Source organism: Camelus bactrianus, chromosome 8 (genome assembly GCF_048773025.1).
Source record: "Camelus bactrianus isolate YW-2024 breed Bactrian camel chromosome 8, ASM4877302v1, whole genome shotgun sequence".
Lineage (NCBI taxonomy): Eukaryota > Metazoa > Chordata > Mammalia > Artiodactyla > Camelidae > Camelus > Camelus bactrianus.
The window spans coordinates 59941952-59955267 of NC_133546.1; the positions used below are offsets into that span (position 1 = coordinate 59941952).

Here is a 13316-nt window from a genome sequence, read left to right on the forward strand (position 1 = left end):
CAGAGTCCTGGCAGGCCAGATGGGACCATCACAGGAGGAGGCTTCTCACCACCTGGGGTCCAATGGTTGGTATAATCCCTCACCCCTGGGAGCATCTGGAGATGGTTTAAAGCCAAGAAGTCTTCTTGGCAGGTGCTCCGGATGGTCTCCACTCTGCCCAGCACCTCATTCTTGGATAGGGGGCACTGGCCAGGGGGTGGATGTGCCTCTGAGGAAGGAGGCTGGCAGACAGCACATAGGTGACCCTGTGTGAATAACAGAGCCCGCTGTCCTCGGAGGAGGCAGCTGTATGCCAGGCCCCTGACCCAGGCTTACATCCCCTCCTTCCCACCCCTGCACACTCAGCAGGCCTTGCGAACGAGCTGTCCCTCAACACTTGTGGGGTATGTGTTCCCATCTCTGTCTTCTCTTCCTAACTTGTTTCTCAAAGAGGGGCTTCCCTGTGAACTCACATGTTAAAATAATCGATAGAGAGGAATTTGCCTAAGATGGTATACCCCTTGGATGACCTTTTCAGTCTGGAAAAAGAAAAGATTAAAAATTTAGCAGCTCCCTAATAATCCCAGGGATCAGTTGAAACAAAAATATCTTGTCTAAGCTCCCAGCTGCCTGGTTCGGTGGTGTGTCCCGGTTAGGAGAGCATCTAGAGGCCTGAGGTTTCCCCTCTGTTTGTGAGGAGAAATCGTGCATACTGTATCACAGTCATTTCATAATACAGCATTGGAAATGTTCTTATATTTTTTAAAAGCCACTTACCTGCGATGATAATCTGATATATAGTTACTCCGGTTAGGAGACAGGCATCTTTTATGGTATTGTAATTCTTTGGATGCAAAGTTATTAACCAGTAGGAAAACTAACACATCATTACTTTTGTATGAAATACCACTCACCTTCTGCCTATGTGATGATCGACTAGTATCTATGTATATTTTATGCATTTATGATGAACCTAACTTAAAATTTTTTTTAATATTTCTAGGCTCTGTGGTTCATCCATGAGTTTTTTCAAATTGTTGTAAATCTCCAAAAATGTTTCCAACATATTTATTGGAAAAAAATCCATGTCTAATTGGACTTGTGCAGTTCAAACTTGTGATGTTCAAGGGTCAACTGCATAAGTTTTCAGCCCACAAAGTTATCACAAAGTGAATTTATCAATGGTTGTCACCCAGCCCAAGAAGTAAAACAGGACCCACAGATAAACACAGTATTAGAAACCTTGTTGTGGGTCAGATAAAATTGAGTGCCAAGCTTCTGTGCTATGTATTCTGGTACTTCTCATCTGACACGTCCTGAAAGGATTTCAGAATCTCATACACTGTTGCTTTCTCTGTGATCTAAGCGTGTACACAGAAGATCTTGTCTTATACCAGGTTGAAGTCTTCTAGAGGGCAGTACCCCAGCTGTCTGTTAGGTACCTTAGGTATAGTTCAAATGATGAATGAATCCACCCTGGGTGTGCTGGTGCACCAACCCTGCGTCAGAGGCTCTTTCTGTCCTTTCTAGAACGAATGACCAGGGCCTACACTCCAGCACTAGAGCAACTAATGTTCCTCTGCCCTGTGGAGACAGCCCTGGAATATAGAAAGTAGCAATCCAGCTCGTCCACTCGTGCAACAAGCATGGATAAAACCACCCACATTGCCTTAGGAAATGCACTTGAGGTAGACACAGTCCCTGCCCTCATGGAGAAAGTTCAGACACCCAATATGTCAGGAAGTGGCAAGAAAACCCTCATGGAATTCTAAGCCACTGCCTCAGCCCTGCTCCACTCAGGCTCCCCGGGGAAGGGGGCTGGGGCTGTCTCCCAGCCCAGTGCTAGAGAGGAATGCACCTTAACTAGCTGTCTTCGCCCTTCTGCAGGCCCTGCTATCCCGGTGGGCATGGATGTGCAGGTGGAGAGCCTGGACAGCATCTCAGAGGTGGACATGGTACGTGGTGCCCTTGGTGGGCAGCTCCAGCGTGGGATTGTGTGGCTGAGGTCCTGTGATATCTTGGGTCGGTCAGGTTGGGCAAGGCAGGTGGGCGGAGCCAGGAACTGGAGGGGCTAAAACTGGGACTTAGAGGTTGGCCCAGGTGCAGTAAAATCTAGAACAGGGATTCCCAAGCTTCGTGGGTAAAAGTAACCTGAGGGGTTGGTGAACTGCAGACCCGCATCCCAGGCTTCCTGATTCAGTCTCTGGGAGTGAGGCTTAGTCCCTTCCATTTTCAACACACTCCTCAAGTGATGTGAGGGGTCGGATGAACCCCACTTGGAGGAGCACAGAAGGTGGACCTGTTCACTTGGAAATTCTGCAGGTCTCTGATCACCAATGCCTGCTGGGAGCAAAGCTCCCTTCTCATTGTCTGGCAAGGCCCAGCAAGTTCAGGTGGATGAAAGGTTCTCCAAAGAACCATCGTTTCAGCTGAGACTTGACAGCCATGGGAGGGCCGAGCAAGAGTGTGTATGTGGGTCTCTGAGGCAGAAGAAACAGGGAGTTTGCAAACTGAAAGAGAAGCATCCAAAATGGAGGGAAGGGGGCTGGAAGAGGTGGGCGGGTGGGGCAGTGCTCCCCTCCACAGGCGGACCCTGCAGGACAACAGGGGTGTCTGGGTGTGGTTGGTAGGCTCGAGGCGGGCACTACGCTCTGAACCTGCCACCGCTTGCATCCTTCCATCCTTCCTTCACCGGCTCCCAGCAGAAGCTCTTTGGGAAGGGACTTACTCATGTGCACTTGTGTCTTAGCCCTGGCTACAGCATAAGGGCTACACTCTTGGGTTAAGGAGCTTTTTAACAGGACAAGCCTTCAGGCTGAAATTATCCTAGGTATGCAGCTGCCCGTCATCTCATCGTTCATTCCCCCCATTTTCCCAACCTGCAAATATTTATCGAGCATCTACTATTGTGCCTTGCCAGACTAAACTAGGGTCCGGAGCTTTGATGGTGGACAGGGTACAATTCTGCCTTCAAAGATCTTATAAGTCTGATGGTAGAAACCCTCCTACATGGGACACTTGATTATCTGGGTTTCTAGAAGCATCTGCTAAGTTGAATTGAATGGTTAGCCAAATGTGTGCAAAGGTCTAAATGAGAGAAAGAAGGGCTTTGGGGAAATCCTACCCTGCTGACCCCCTGGCCAGGCAGTGGGCATCACAGCAGTGGTTCATGTGCAGAGCCTGAAGGACGGGCTGCGCAACAGCCCAGGCTCCAACCTCACGAGGCATGAAAACGAGCCATTCTCTTTCTTTCTTTCCTTCTTTTTTTTGGTGGGTGAAGGTCATTATGTCTGTTTATTTTTAGAGGAGGTACTGGGGATTGAACCCAGGACCTTGTGTATGCTAAGCATGCGCTCTACCGCTGACCTATACCCTCCCCTCACCATTCTCTTTCCTGGGGCAATAGCATCAGTGCCTCGCCCGTGGTCCTGCAGGGCTGCAAAACTGTCACCTCTGACTCTGGAGGCTGAGCCTGCAGTGTCCATCACAGTGGGGGATGGAGGGTCTACTGTAAGGAAGAGAGCTCTGTATGCTGATTCTGTCCGGTCTCACCCTGGTTCTCCCAGGACTTCACCATGACCTTGTACCTGCGGCATTACTGGAAGGATGAGCGGCTGGCCTTCCCCAGCACCAGCAACAAGAGCATGACCTTTGACGGCCGGCTGGTGAAGAAGATCTGGGTCCCCGATGTCTTCTTTGTTCACTCCAAAAGGTCATTCATCCACGACACCACCACAGACAACATCATGCTGAGGGTGTTCCCGGATGGGCAGGTGCTGTACAGCATGAGGTAACTGTCCATGGGGCCACTGTCCCTGTGTCCAGTGCCATTCTCATGTGTGTGGACTATGCCGGGCATGGTTTTAATGATGTACCACTGGATCGTCAGAGCTGAACTGTGATTTTCTCAGGAGGTGAGAAAACAGTATTTGCTGAATGAATTAGCTAGTCAAGTCTTGTTTTAAAAACCACAACAAAAAAAACCCTCTATTAAAAAAAAAAAAAAGTCTATGCATGCTCTGTTCCTTTGGCCCTGAAGACTCTGTCACTGGAGTTGGGTCTGTGGGCTACCTGGGAAGGTCTGAACCTTCTGATGATAATTAGATTTCTCTAAAGATGAAACGGCCACCGTAGTGGTCATGACTTCCCTGTCATCGAGGATCTTAAGCTTGGGTTGGGAGACTAATTGAGCCCGAATGAATTGAGAGAGACAATGACCTTCTTTGTACCCTCCACCCCTGAGAGACTATGACCCAAGCTTACTGGTAATAAACATCAAGACAATAACAATAACTACTGTTTCTTGAGTGCCAGTGCAGACTGGCTTCCGAGCTCATGTGCGTGATGACGCAGTCTTACGCCACAGCCCCCAGGCCTGTTTGTGCAGTCTGCCAGAATGAGATGTTAACTGCTTTGAGCGGGGGCTGGGGAGGTGGGGCATAACCTCCAGGCATCTCTGGGGAAGGCGGCTTGTTGGCTGAGGGCAATGCCCAGGTAAGGGGGCAGGTGTGGGCCATTCACAGCTGACAGCCCCGGTAGCTGGGATCTGGGCTGAGCAAACAGCTTCATCTACAGAAGACGAAACTCTAAAAGTTAAGGTTCCGCAACTTAGATAGATACCTGGGTTTCCAAACTTCTGAAGCAGATGTGAGGAGGCAGCCGCTCTTGGTTGTATCTGCGTTCTTACTCCAGGCAGGCATGTGAGCCAATAACTCACTGCACCAGCTGACATGTTTTGTGGGTTCTAGGATTACGGTCACTGCCATGTGCAACATGGACTTCAGCCACTTTCCCCTGGACTCCCAGACCTGTTCTTTGGAGCTGGAAAGCTGTAAGTATCCGTACTCCTTTCGGCAAATCTTTGCCTTATTTCCTCTTTGTGCCATTTTAGTAACCATGAGACCAGGCACAGCCTGCCAGCGTGAAGGCCTGTTTACTCCTAGGCTGGTGCAGGATTGCCCTGTGGCTCCACCCTGCTTCAGAAGAAAAGGAGTCAAATTAACTTATTTTCCTCTCCCCCAAAGATGCATACACGGATGAAGATCTGATGCTGTATTGGAAGAATGGGGACGAATCCCTGAAAACAGATGAGAAGATCTCCCTGTCTCAGTTTCTGATTCAGAAATTTCACACCACGTCCAGACTGGCCTTCTACAGCAGCACTGGTACCTAACTTTTGCCACAGTCTGATTCAAATGTGGAAGAAAACACATTAGAATTCTTCAGCCTTAAGCTTTCCCTCTTTCAGTCCAAATAACTTTTTATCATTATGATAATGCCTAGTCTAACAACACACAGACAGCACTTAAAAGCAGAGATTTTAAAAAGTTGCTGAGCACTGAAATCCCATGGCCAGAGGGAGTCATTCTGAACAATTCAGCAAACGCCTTGCAGACATTTTGCTTTAATTATGTAATTTTACAAAAGTGGGGTCAGAGTTTACATGCTATTCTGAGGTTTTGACATGTAAATTTAGGGAGGACACACATTCAGTCTGCAGCTCCTCTGCAATCACTTTCTGGAACAGTTATGACTGTCGCACTGTAACTGTCCTGCATGCCAAGTGTTCCAGTTCCTGTTGCCAAGTCCACCTTTTACTTTCAGCCTTAGTCGTTGCAAGCTTATCCTGCCTTTTCCTTTTCCTTCCATCATTGTCCCTTTCCTTTCAACTCCTCCGTGCATACTTTTTCCTTACAAAGAACACCAAGGTGCAGCTAAAGCATTGATCATAAACCTGTGATGGTTCCCTCTGTTCCTAAATGCAGTGTTGTGCTTAGCTTGGTATTTTAACTTCACACTCACTCTCCCCCGTAAAGAACTCCAAAGGGAGTTGTTAAATCCATGCATCTCAAGCTTTAATCTGTATATGAACCACGTGGGGAGGAGTGTTAAATGGAAGTTCTGATTCAGGAGATCTGGGGTGGGGCCCAAGAGTCTGCATTTCTAACAAGCAACCAAGTCATGGCGATGCTTCTGGGCCCGGTGTCACAGTCTGAGTAATGAGAGTCTTAAACGGCCTTCTCAAGGGGCTCCTGTTACGTATAGGACAGGGGCCGATGAGTCTTGAGATGGACGCATCCACATAGTGTGGGTTATCACGGCATCACTCTCTTCCATGGTTTTTCTCACTTCCACTTAATAGAGGAATGGTAAGGTTCCAGGGGCATGCCTGAGGCATTTATGATTCCCTGAATAAAGTGTGTTTTATGAAGGAGCTGAGTGGCTATGATGTGTGTTCTCTCTCCTTCCTGTGCCCCCCAGGCTGGTACAACCGTCTGTACATTAACTTCACGTTACGTCGCCACATCTTCTTCTTCTTGCTCCAAACCTACTTCCCTGCCACCCTGATGGTCATGCTGTCCTGGGTGTCCTTCTGGATCGACCGCAGAGCCGTGCCCGCCAGAGTCTCACTGGGTAAAAGCATTGGATAAGGTGTGGCAGGGTGGTTTTTCAGCTTTTCAGTTGAAAAGAAATAGTGATATCATTATTCAGGGTTCTCAACTGAGGGCTGTCAGAGTCACTAGGAGCTAAGTTCCCTCCTGCCTCTTGCTTTCCATTCACATGCTGTCATCTGTTTCCCAGACTCACTGTGAAAGCCACAGGGAGCTCCAACTACATCAACTTTGCTGGAACCATTTCAGAAAGACAGTGTCTGTTTGGGGCATTACTCCCACCACCGGCAGTACCAGAGCTCAGTGCTTTGATAAATAAGACAATTCTACAAGTGCCCAAACTTACTCTGTAAATACAAAAACTTTGTTTGTTGGCCTTATTTAGACACAGAGTTTGGGAGCAGGGCTCATATTTCATAATTTCTGAGAAGGAGAGGGCTGCACTCCCCGGAGCTGTGGTCTAGTCCTTTGCAGACCCTGAATTCCAGAGTGAGTGTTTGCAACACATCATTGTCAGTTTGGACAAAATCAGGCTGGGCCCTGAGACATGAGGATTTAACCAGCAAGGCACGGAGAATAAGGAACATGAAAGACACCATGGAATTTCCAGTCTTCCCTGACTTAGATGGGGGGGGGGTATGTGTTCTTTCCTTGAGGTTTGAGCAGGTTCCTTTTGAGGTATCCTTTAGTTGCAGTTTTATATTCCACGTCTGAGCAGGTCCTTTGTGAAGCACCCCTGATCTGGGCAGCCACATCACAGACACCCAGGCCCCCAATGGGGCTGGAGTGAAAGGAGACAGGTGGCTCGCTCGCCAGATCCTCACACCTCTACGAAGTGGCAATGTGCCTTGGGGACTTCTTGTTAGATTTGAGGGAGAGAATGTAAAATGATGACCTGGTGAAACGTGGGGCAGCTGTGTATCCTTGTCAGTGGCTGAACGAGAGCTGGATGTTGCAGGGATCACCACGGTGCTGACCATGTCCACCATCATCACCGGCGTGAACGCCTCCATGCCCCGCGTCTCCTACATCAAGGCGGTGGACATCTACCTCTGGGTCAGCTTCGTGTTCGTGTTCCTCTCGGTGCTGGAGTACGCAGCCGTCAACTACCTGACCACTGTGCAGGAGAGGAAGGAGAGGAAGCTGCAGGAGAAGGTGAGAGAAGTTTCATTCACATCCTTGTCGGAGCCAGTGCTGCTGGTTGGATGAGAGTCGGGGAGGGGGCTGCATGGAGGAAAAAGAGGTATTTGTGCAAAAGGAGGAGACTGATTTTAGAGTAGGTTCCAGCTTCTACCACAAAGGATCCCAGAAAGTAGTAAGTCTCGGGACAAACAGCAGGATGACTTGGGTTCTTAGACCCAACTCTGCCACTGATGTTTCCTCATCTGTTAAAAAAAAAAAGTATAACCAAACTCTGACTCCGGCCCCCGCCCCCTCCCTCCCAGGGTTATTGTAAGGGTCAGATGAGATAATGTATATGGAAGTTGTTTTGAAACTGTGTGGTTCCAGGCACACATGAAGTATCACTTATTACTGAATATGTCTAGGGAAATTGCTTCCATGTCTTATGAGCAGATGAGGGGAAAGTTCCAGAATAAAAAGTTCCTGTGTTTATCAGTGAAAAATCTAGGCACGCACAACTTTAGCCTTTAGACTCACTGGAAATAGTATGCAATCTATACCGTACTGCTCTTTACTGAACTGTACTGTGGCGTAGAAAGCAAATGGGGAATTCAGGCCAGTGTGCCTGGGTGGAGAGGGAAAGTCTATTCTATTCCTATGCAGGCTCGTTTTAATATAGTTAAGAAATAAAATGCCAACTTGTTACCAAATCCTTGCTAATCATTGCACTAATCAAAATGAGTGCTCTAACAAGGGTAGAGATCAGGGCACATGAAAACCCCATATTTATGCACGTCTAGGTGGCTGAGAGCTGCTTAGCATAAGGGAGCTTTAAATTTTAGGAATAGAGGATATGTTGCCTTTTCAAAGGTAGTCTTTTAAATTTTGGGGGGGGTAATTAGGATTTCTCTTTATTTATTTTAATGGAGGTGCTGGAGATTGAACCCAGGACCTCGTGCATGCTAAGCATGCGCTCTACCACTTGAGCTACCGACCTCCCAAAATAGTCTTTTAATGCCCACATTGTACCTGTTAAATATTTCCACATTATCTTCAAGTATGCTAGATTGTTTTAAGAATTTATATTTTAAATTATCTTCAAAACTTCTTTGTTTCAGCATTTGAGTATTCATTCAAATTTTCAATAATCTATACGTTGACCATCAGCAAATGCCGTTGGATTATAGTTAAACATTTTTGATTTATAATCTGTTAGATTCTCCTATGTAGAGCTGTTCAAAAAATAGCAATGCCTTCATCTGGCAAATACGGGCCCGTGAACCATTGACCATGCATAACTTGTACTTGGGCAGTTCATTAACCTGTCACCAGACGATTTAAGTCTGAGAAGGTGTGGTGGCTGGAGGATGGACTAGTGGGAAGACACAAAATCTCTCTTGCATTGCCCCACAGAGAAACCACTATTCAGGACCATTTTTGTAGCCCCCAGTGGAGCTGAGGTTCCTAAAGTGGGAGACCAGAGGTTCCTGGCCTAGCTTCACCTTCTCAGCCTACTAAAGATGAAGATTCTGGGGCTGCACCCCAGACCTACTAATTCAGAATCTCTGGAGATGGTACCCTGGCACTGGCATTGCTGGCCAGCTCCCAGGCGATACTGATGCTCACTGAAGTTGGACTTCTGCTCTGCCGAACAGCCTGCTCGTTTATCCTGGCTCAGATGTGGTGCCCGCACTGCTTTGGGTTGAAGCTGCAGGGGGAGTTTGGGAACACGGGGTCTGCTTCGCCTGCATGTGCTCGAATTCTCTGGCTGTCTATCCAGACCTGTCCAGTGTGCCAGGAGCCACTCAACTTTTCTTAGAAACAAGTTGATGTGAAAATTAGAGATTTTTCATAATTTTTGGCATTTCCTGATTCTAACTCAAAACCTTAAGAGAAAAATTTGTTTTCATTTTAGCAGAAAAAATTTCAGTTTAGAGCAAGGAAAAGAAGTAGAGACCAGTGTCTTAAAAAAAAATTCCTGAATAATATACCAATCTCTCCCATTTCATCAAAGTTTGGGTGTGATTATATCTAGATGCAAAGACTTGAATAGATGACCTCTTACTGACCTTTTATCCTTAAAATCCATGAGTTAATTATTCTAGGAATGTATTAATGTGCTACTTAATTATTGTGGCTGATGGGACAAGACATAGAAATAATAATGAAACAATCATGCCTGATTTAAAAAACAATAGCTCCCCAAGCCACAGAAGATTCTTTCATACGTAAAAATACTTCAATTAATTCTGATTTGACGTAAAATCATTCATCTGTTTTTGCATTCTAAAGTTTCCTGGTATCCATCTGCGTATTTCAAGACCCATGACAGTAGGGTGTGAAAGAGACAGGGTGTGAAATATCATTATTTCACTTTCCCAGATGGAAAAACAGAAGCACTGCGGGGCTGAGAGCCAGGTTAGGAACATATTAAAGCCAAAAGGTTGAGAAGAATAAACCCAAGTTCAGCTGGCTGGATCAGGCAGGCGTCACGCTTTTGGCCAACACCGACCAAACACAAACCTGTGAATTCTTGTTTAAGTTTTCACTAATCTGCTATGTTGATCAAATGCCTTTGGATTATCTTTAAATACTTTGGATTTATCATCCATTGGACTTTCCTGTATAGAGTCGTTCAAAATATAGCAAAGCCTTCATCCAACAAATATGAGCTCATGAACCAACTGTAAACCGGCGCCAGCTTTGCTGACTCAAATTGTGAGGAGGAGTTAAGCAAAACCATTTCCTTCCCTCCAACTTATAATTTCTTATAAACATTTTCAGACTTGCAGAAACAGTTGAAAAAAATAGAATAATGCATATTCATACACCTCGCCCCTCCATCCAACATTGTTACCATTTTGCCATTTTTGTGTGAGCTTTTTCTCATAGAAACATATTTTTGATGGCACAGTTGAACCATTTAAAAATACATGACAGGCACCATGCCCTTTATTCTTAAATGTAACTCTTTAGAGTAAGGACATGCTCTTCCCTAATCAGCTTTGGATTCATACACACAGAAGTGGGGGCCCGTGACTGGACTCAGACTGCGTGGGTTTATTTATTTATTTTTATTTATTTATTTTTAATGTATTTTTATTGAGGTATAGTCAGTTTCTGGTGTACAGCACAATGCTTCAGTCATACATGAACATACATACATTCATTTTCATATTCTTTTTCACCTTAAGTTACTTCAAGATATAGAATATAGTTCCCTGTGCTATACAGCATGAACTTGTTGTTTATCTATTTTTTGTATTTTAATATCTGCAAATCTTAAACTCCTAATTTATTCCTTCCCACCCCCTTCCCTGCCGGTAACCGTAAGTTTGTTTTCTATGACTGTGAGTCTGTTTCTGTTTTGTAAATAAGTTCATTTGTCTTTTTTTTTTAGATTCCAGAATGCGTGGGTTTAAAGTCCTGACTCTGACACTAGCTGTGTGCTCTCAGGATGATTGTATATCCTCTGTCTTGGTCTTAGTCTTTGCCTCTGCATTTGAGGACATTTGAACTAAATCAGTGGTTCTGGACCCTGGCTGTGTAGTAGAATCACCTGGGAGCCTTAGATTAATTAATAAATTAATCACCTGGGCATGGCCATTTAAAGAGCCCCCCAAGTGATTTTTACTATGCAGCCGGGGTGAAGACTCGTTGGACAAAGTGATCTTTGGAGATGCTTCTAAGTCCTGCCTTTGGCTGGTTCTGAGTAGCCACGGGCTTTACTCTCAGCCCAGGCTGCCTCCTCTGCCCCCTCACAGGACTGAACCTACCTGACATGCCCGCTTGTGTTTGTCACCTGCAGTTCCCTTGCATGTGTGGAATGCTTCCCTCAAGAACCATGACGCTGGATGGAAGCTACAGTGAGTCTGAGGCCAACAGCCTGGCAGGGTACCCACGAAGCCACATTCTCACAGAAGAAGAAAGGCAAGACAAAATAGTGGTCCACCTGGCCCTGAGCAATGAATCCAACTCCTCCAGGAAGAAGGGGCTTCTGAAGGGCCAGATGGGTCGTCGCATCTTCCAGAACACCCACGCCATTGACAAATACTCCCGGTTGATATTCCCGGCCTCTTACATATTTTTCAACTTAATTTATTGGTCAGTGTTTGCCTAGGGGTTCTGAGGCTGTGCCTGGGAAAGGGCCTAGACATCGATGAGGTCTGGCCAGCCGCCCACACAAGGAACTGCTGACTGTGTTCCCTCACAGACAGAGCAGCAGCTCCGGGACCAAGTGGAGCAGCATCCTCGCTCCTGGAGGAGCCCAGGAGCCCCCCAGCTGCCCTTCCCCAGACCTCATGGGCTTGATGATCATTCATGCTGTGTTGTGTCCCACTTCATGCCTCTCTGGGACTGTCTTCTTCTGTTCCTGGGTGTGAATAGCTTCACGAGAGCCCCTCTCCAATTAAAAAAAAAAAAAAAAGACTCAAATACCTCCCAGACGAACATTCTGAGACCTGTATGAAGCCTAAGATTCAGTTGTAAAGGGAAGGGGAAAATGAACGGCAAGCTTAGGGCATTCTGGATGGGAGACAGGAAGTTAGGTTCAAAATAGGAATTAAAGTACCTGTAAACCCTACACCTGGACTAAGTGCCTACCTAGGAAAGAAAAAAATCTTGGATCCCAGACAGGAAATGATTCGGCCTGGGTCTGATCTGATCTGACCTGAGTCTGGCAACTCCCATGATTTTGCAATATTAGAGGACATCATTCGTCCATCCATTCAACCATTCATTAAATATTGAGCACCCACCCTGTGCCAGTGCTTATTTTTCTCAGCAATGATGTGTGACAATGTGCACTGAGTATTGCCAACCAGGGAAACATCACCCAAACACATCAAGGTGTACAGAGTTTTTACTGGGGGTTGGTCATCTAGACACAGCTGACTGCTAGTATGTCTGACCTTAGTCTCCAGCTCCTCCAGAGGTTGAGCTGATAACTCATAGCCCAAGGCCCCCATCATCATAAATCATTAGCCTAGACCATCTGGCACGGCTGTAGCCCCCAGGTAAACAAAGACCCTCCTATCAGATAGGGCATTCCAAGAGTTTAGAAGTTACCTCCCAGGAGCTGGTGGCCAAGGAAGGCCCAAACCTTTCTTCTGGCACAGTTAACCCTTTACTGCCCAGCAACCCTTGTCAATTTCTCATTGTTAATGTTAATTACTGTGCTGCTGTTAAGATTCATGCAACAAACATTTTAAAACATCCCTGCACTAGGTATGGGGGTGTGCAAATTAAGAAAAGGAGATAGTCTTATTCTTATACAACTCTCAGAGAAAGGACTGGTAGAGGATATGATATACAATTATTTATACATTGAAAGGCGTTAAGTGCAATAAAAATGGTTCAAAGTGTAAAGGGAATTCTGAAGAAGGAAAGAATGACTTTCAGTGGATGACTGGATCCCCTGGAGCCTCTGAGCTGCCCCTTGAAGGTTACAGATTTGGAGGAGAAATGTTCATGTTGGGTGCACATGTAGAAAAGTACATGCTAGATTTGTGCTGTCCAATACGGTAGCCACTGGTCATGTATCTACTTAAATTTAGGTTAGTTAAAGTAAATTAAATTTAAAACTCCATTCTTGCCACATTGCACTGGCCACACACAGCTCAAGTGTGGATAGCATGGATCTATAGAACATTTCCACAACCACAGAGAGTCCTATTAGACACTGCTGCTCTGGATGAAAGGACTGGCCTGAGCAAAGGCATAAAAGAGGCAGGGACTGTCAGGATTGCGGAGTATAGAGTTCGAAGGACAAGCCATCGGTTTTGGCTGGGTCCTGGGCTACAGGAACAGGAGGTAACAGTCCAG

The 13316-nt window shown here is 46.1% G+C and overlaps 1 protein-coding gene across 1 annotated transcript in view; it reads left to right on the forward strand.

The window, feature by feature from the left end:
* The window catches only part of GABRR2 (gamma-aminobutyric acid type A receptor subunit rho2), a 30205-nt gene extending 18277 nt beyond the window's left edge, over nt 1-11928 (forward strand). The window contains 7 exon segments of the mRNA XM_010948941.3: nt 1867-1934; nt 3546-3769; nt 4728-4810; nt 5004-5144; nt 6241-6393; nt 7330-7526; nt 11302-11928. Of these exon segments, the coding sequence (XP_010947243.2) occupies nt 1867-1934; nt 3546-3769; nt 4728-4810; nt 5004-5144; nt 6241-6393; nt 7330-7526; nt 11302-11613 (1178 nt within the window). The 3' untranslated portion in view covers nt 11614-11928.
* The last annotated feature ends 1388 nt before the right edge of the window (nt 11929-13316 follow it).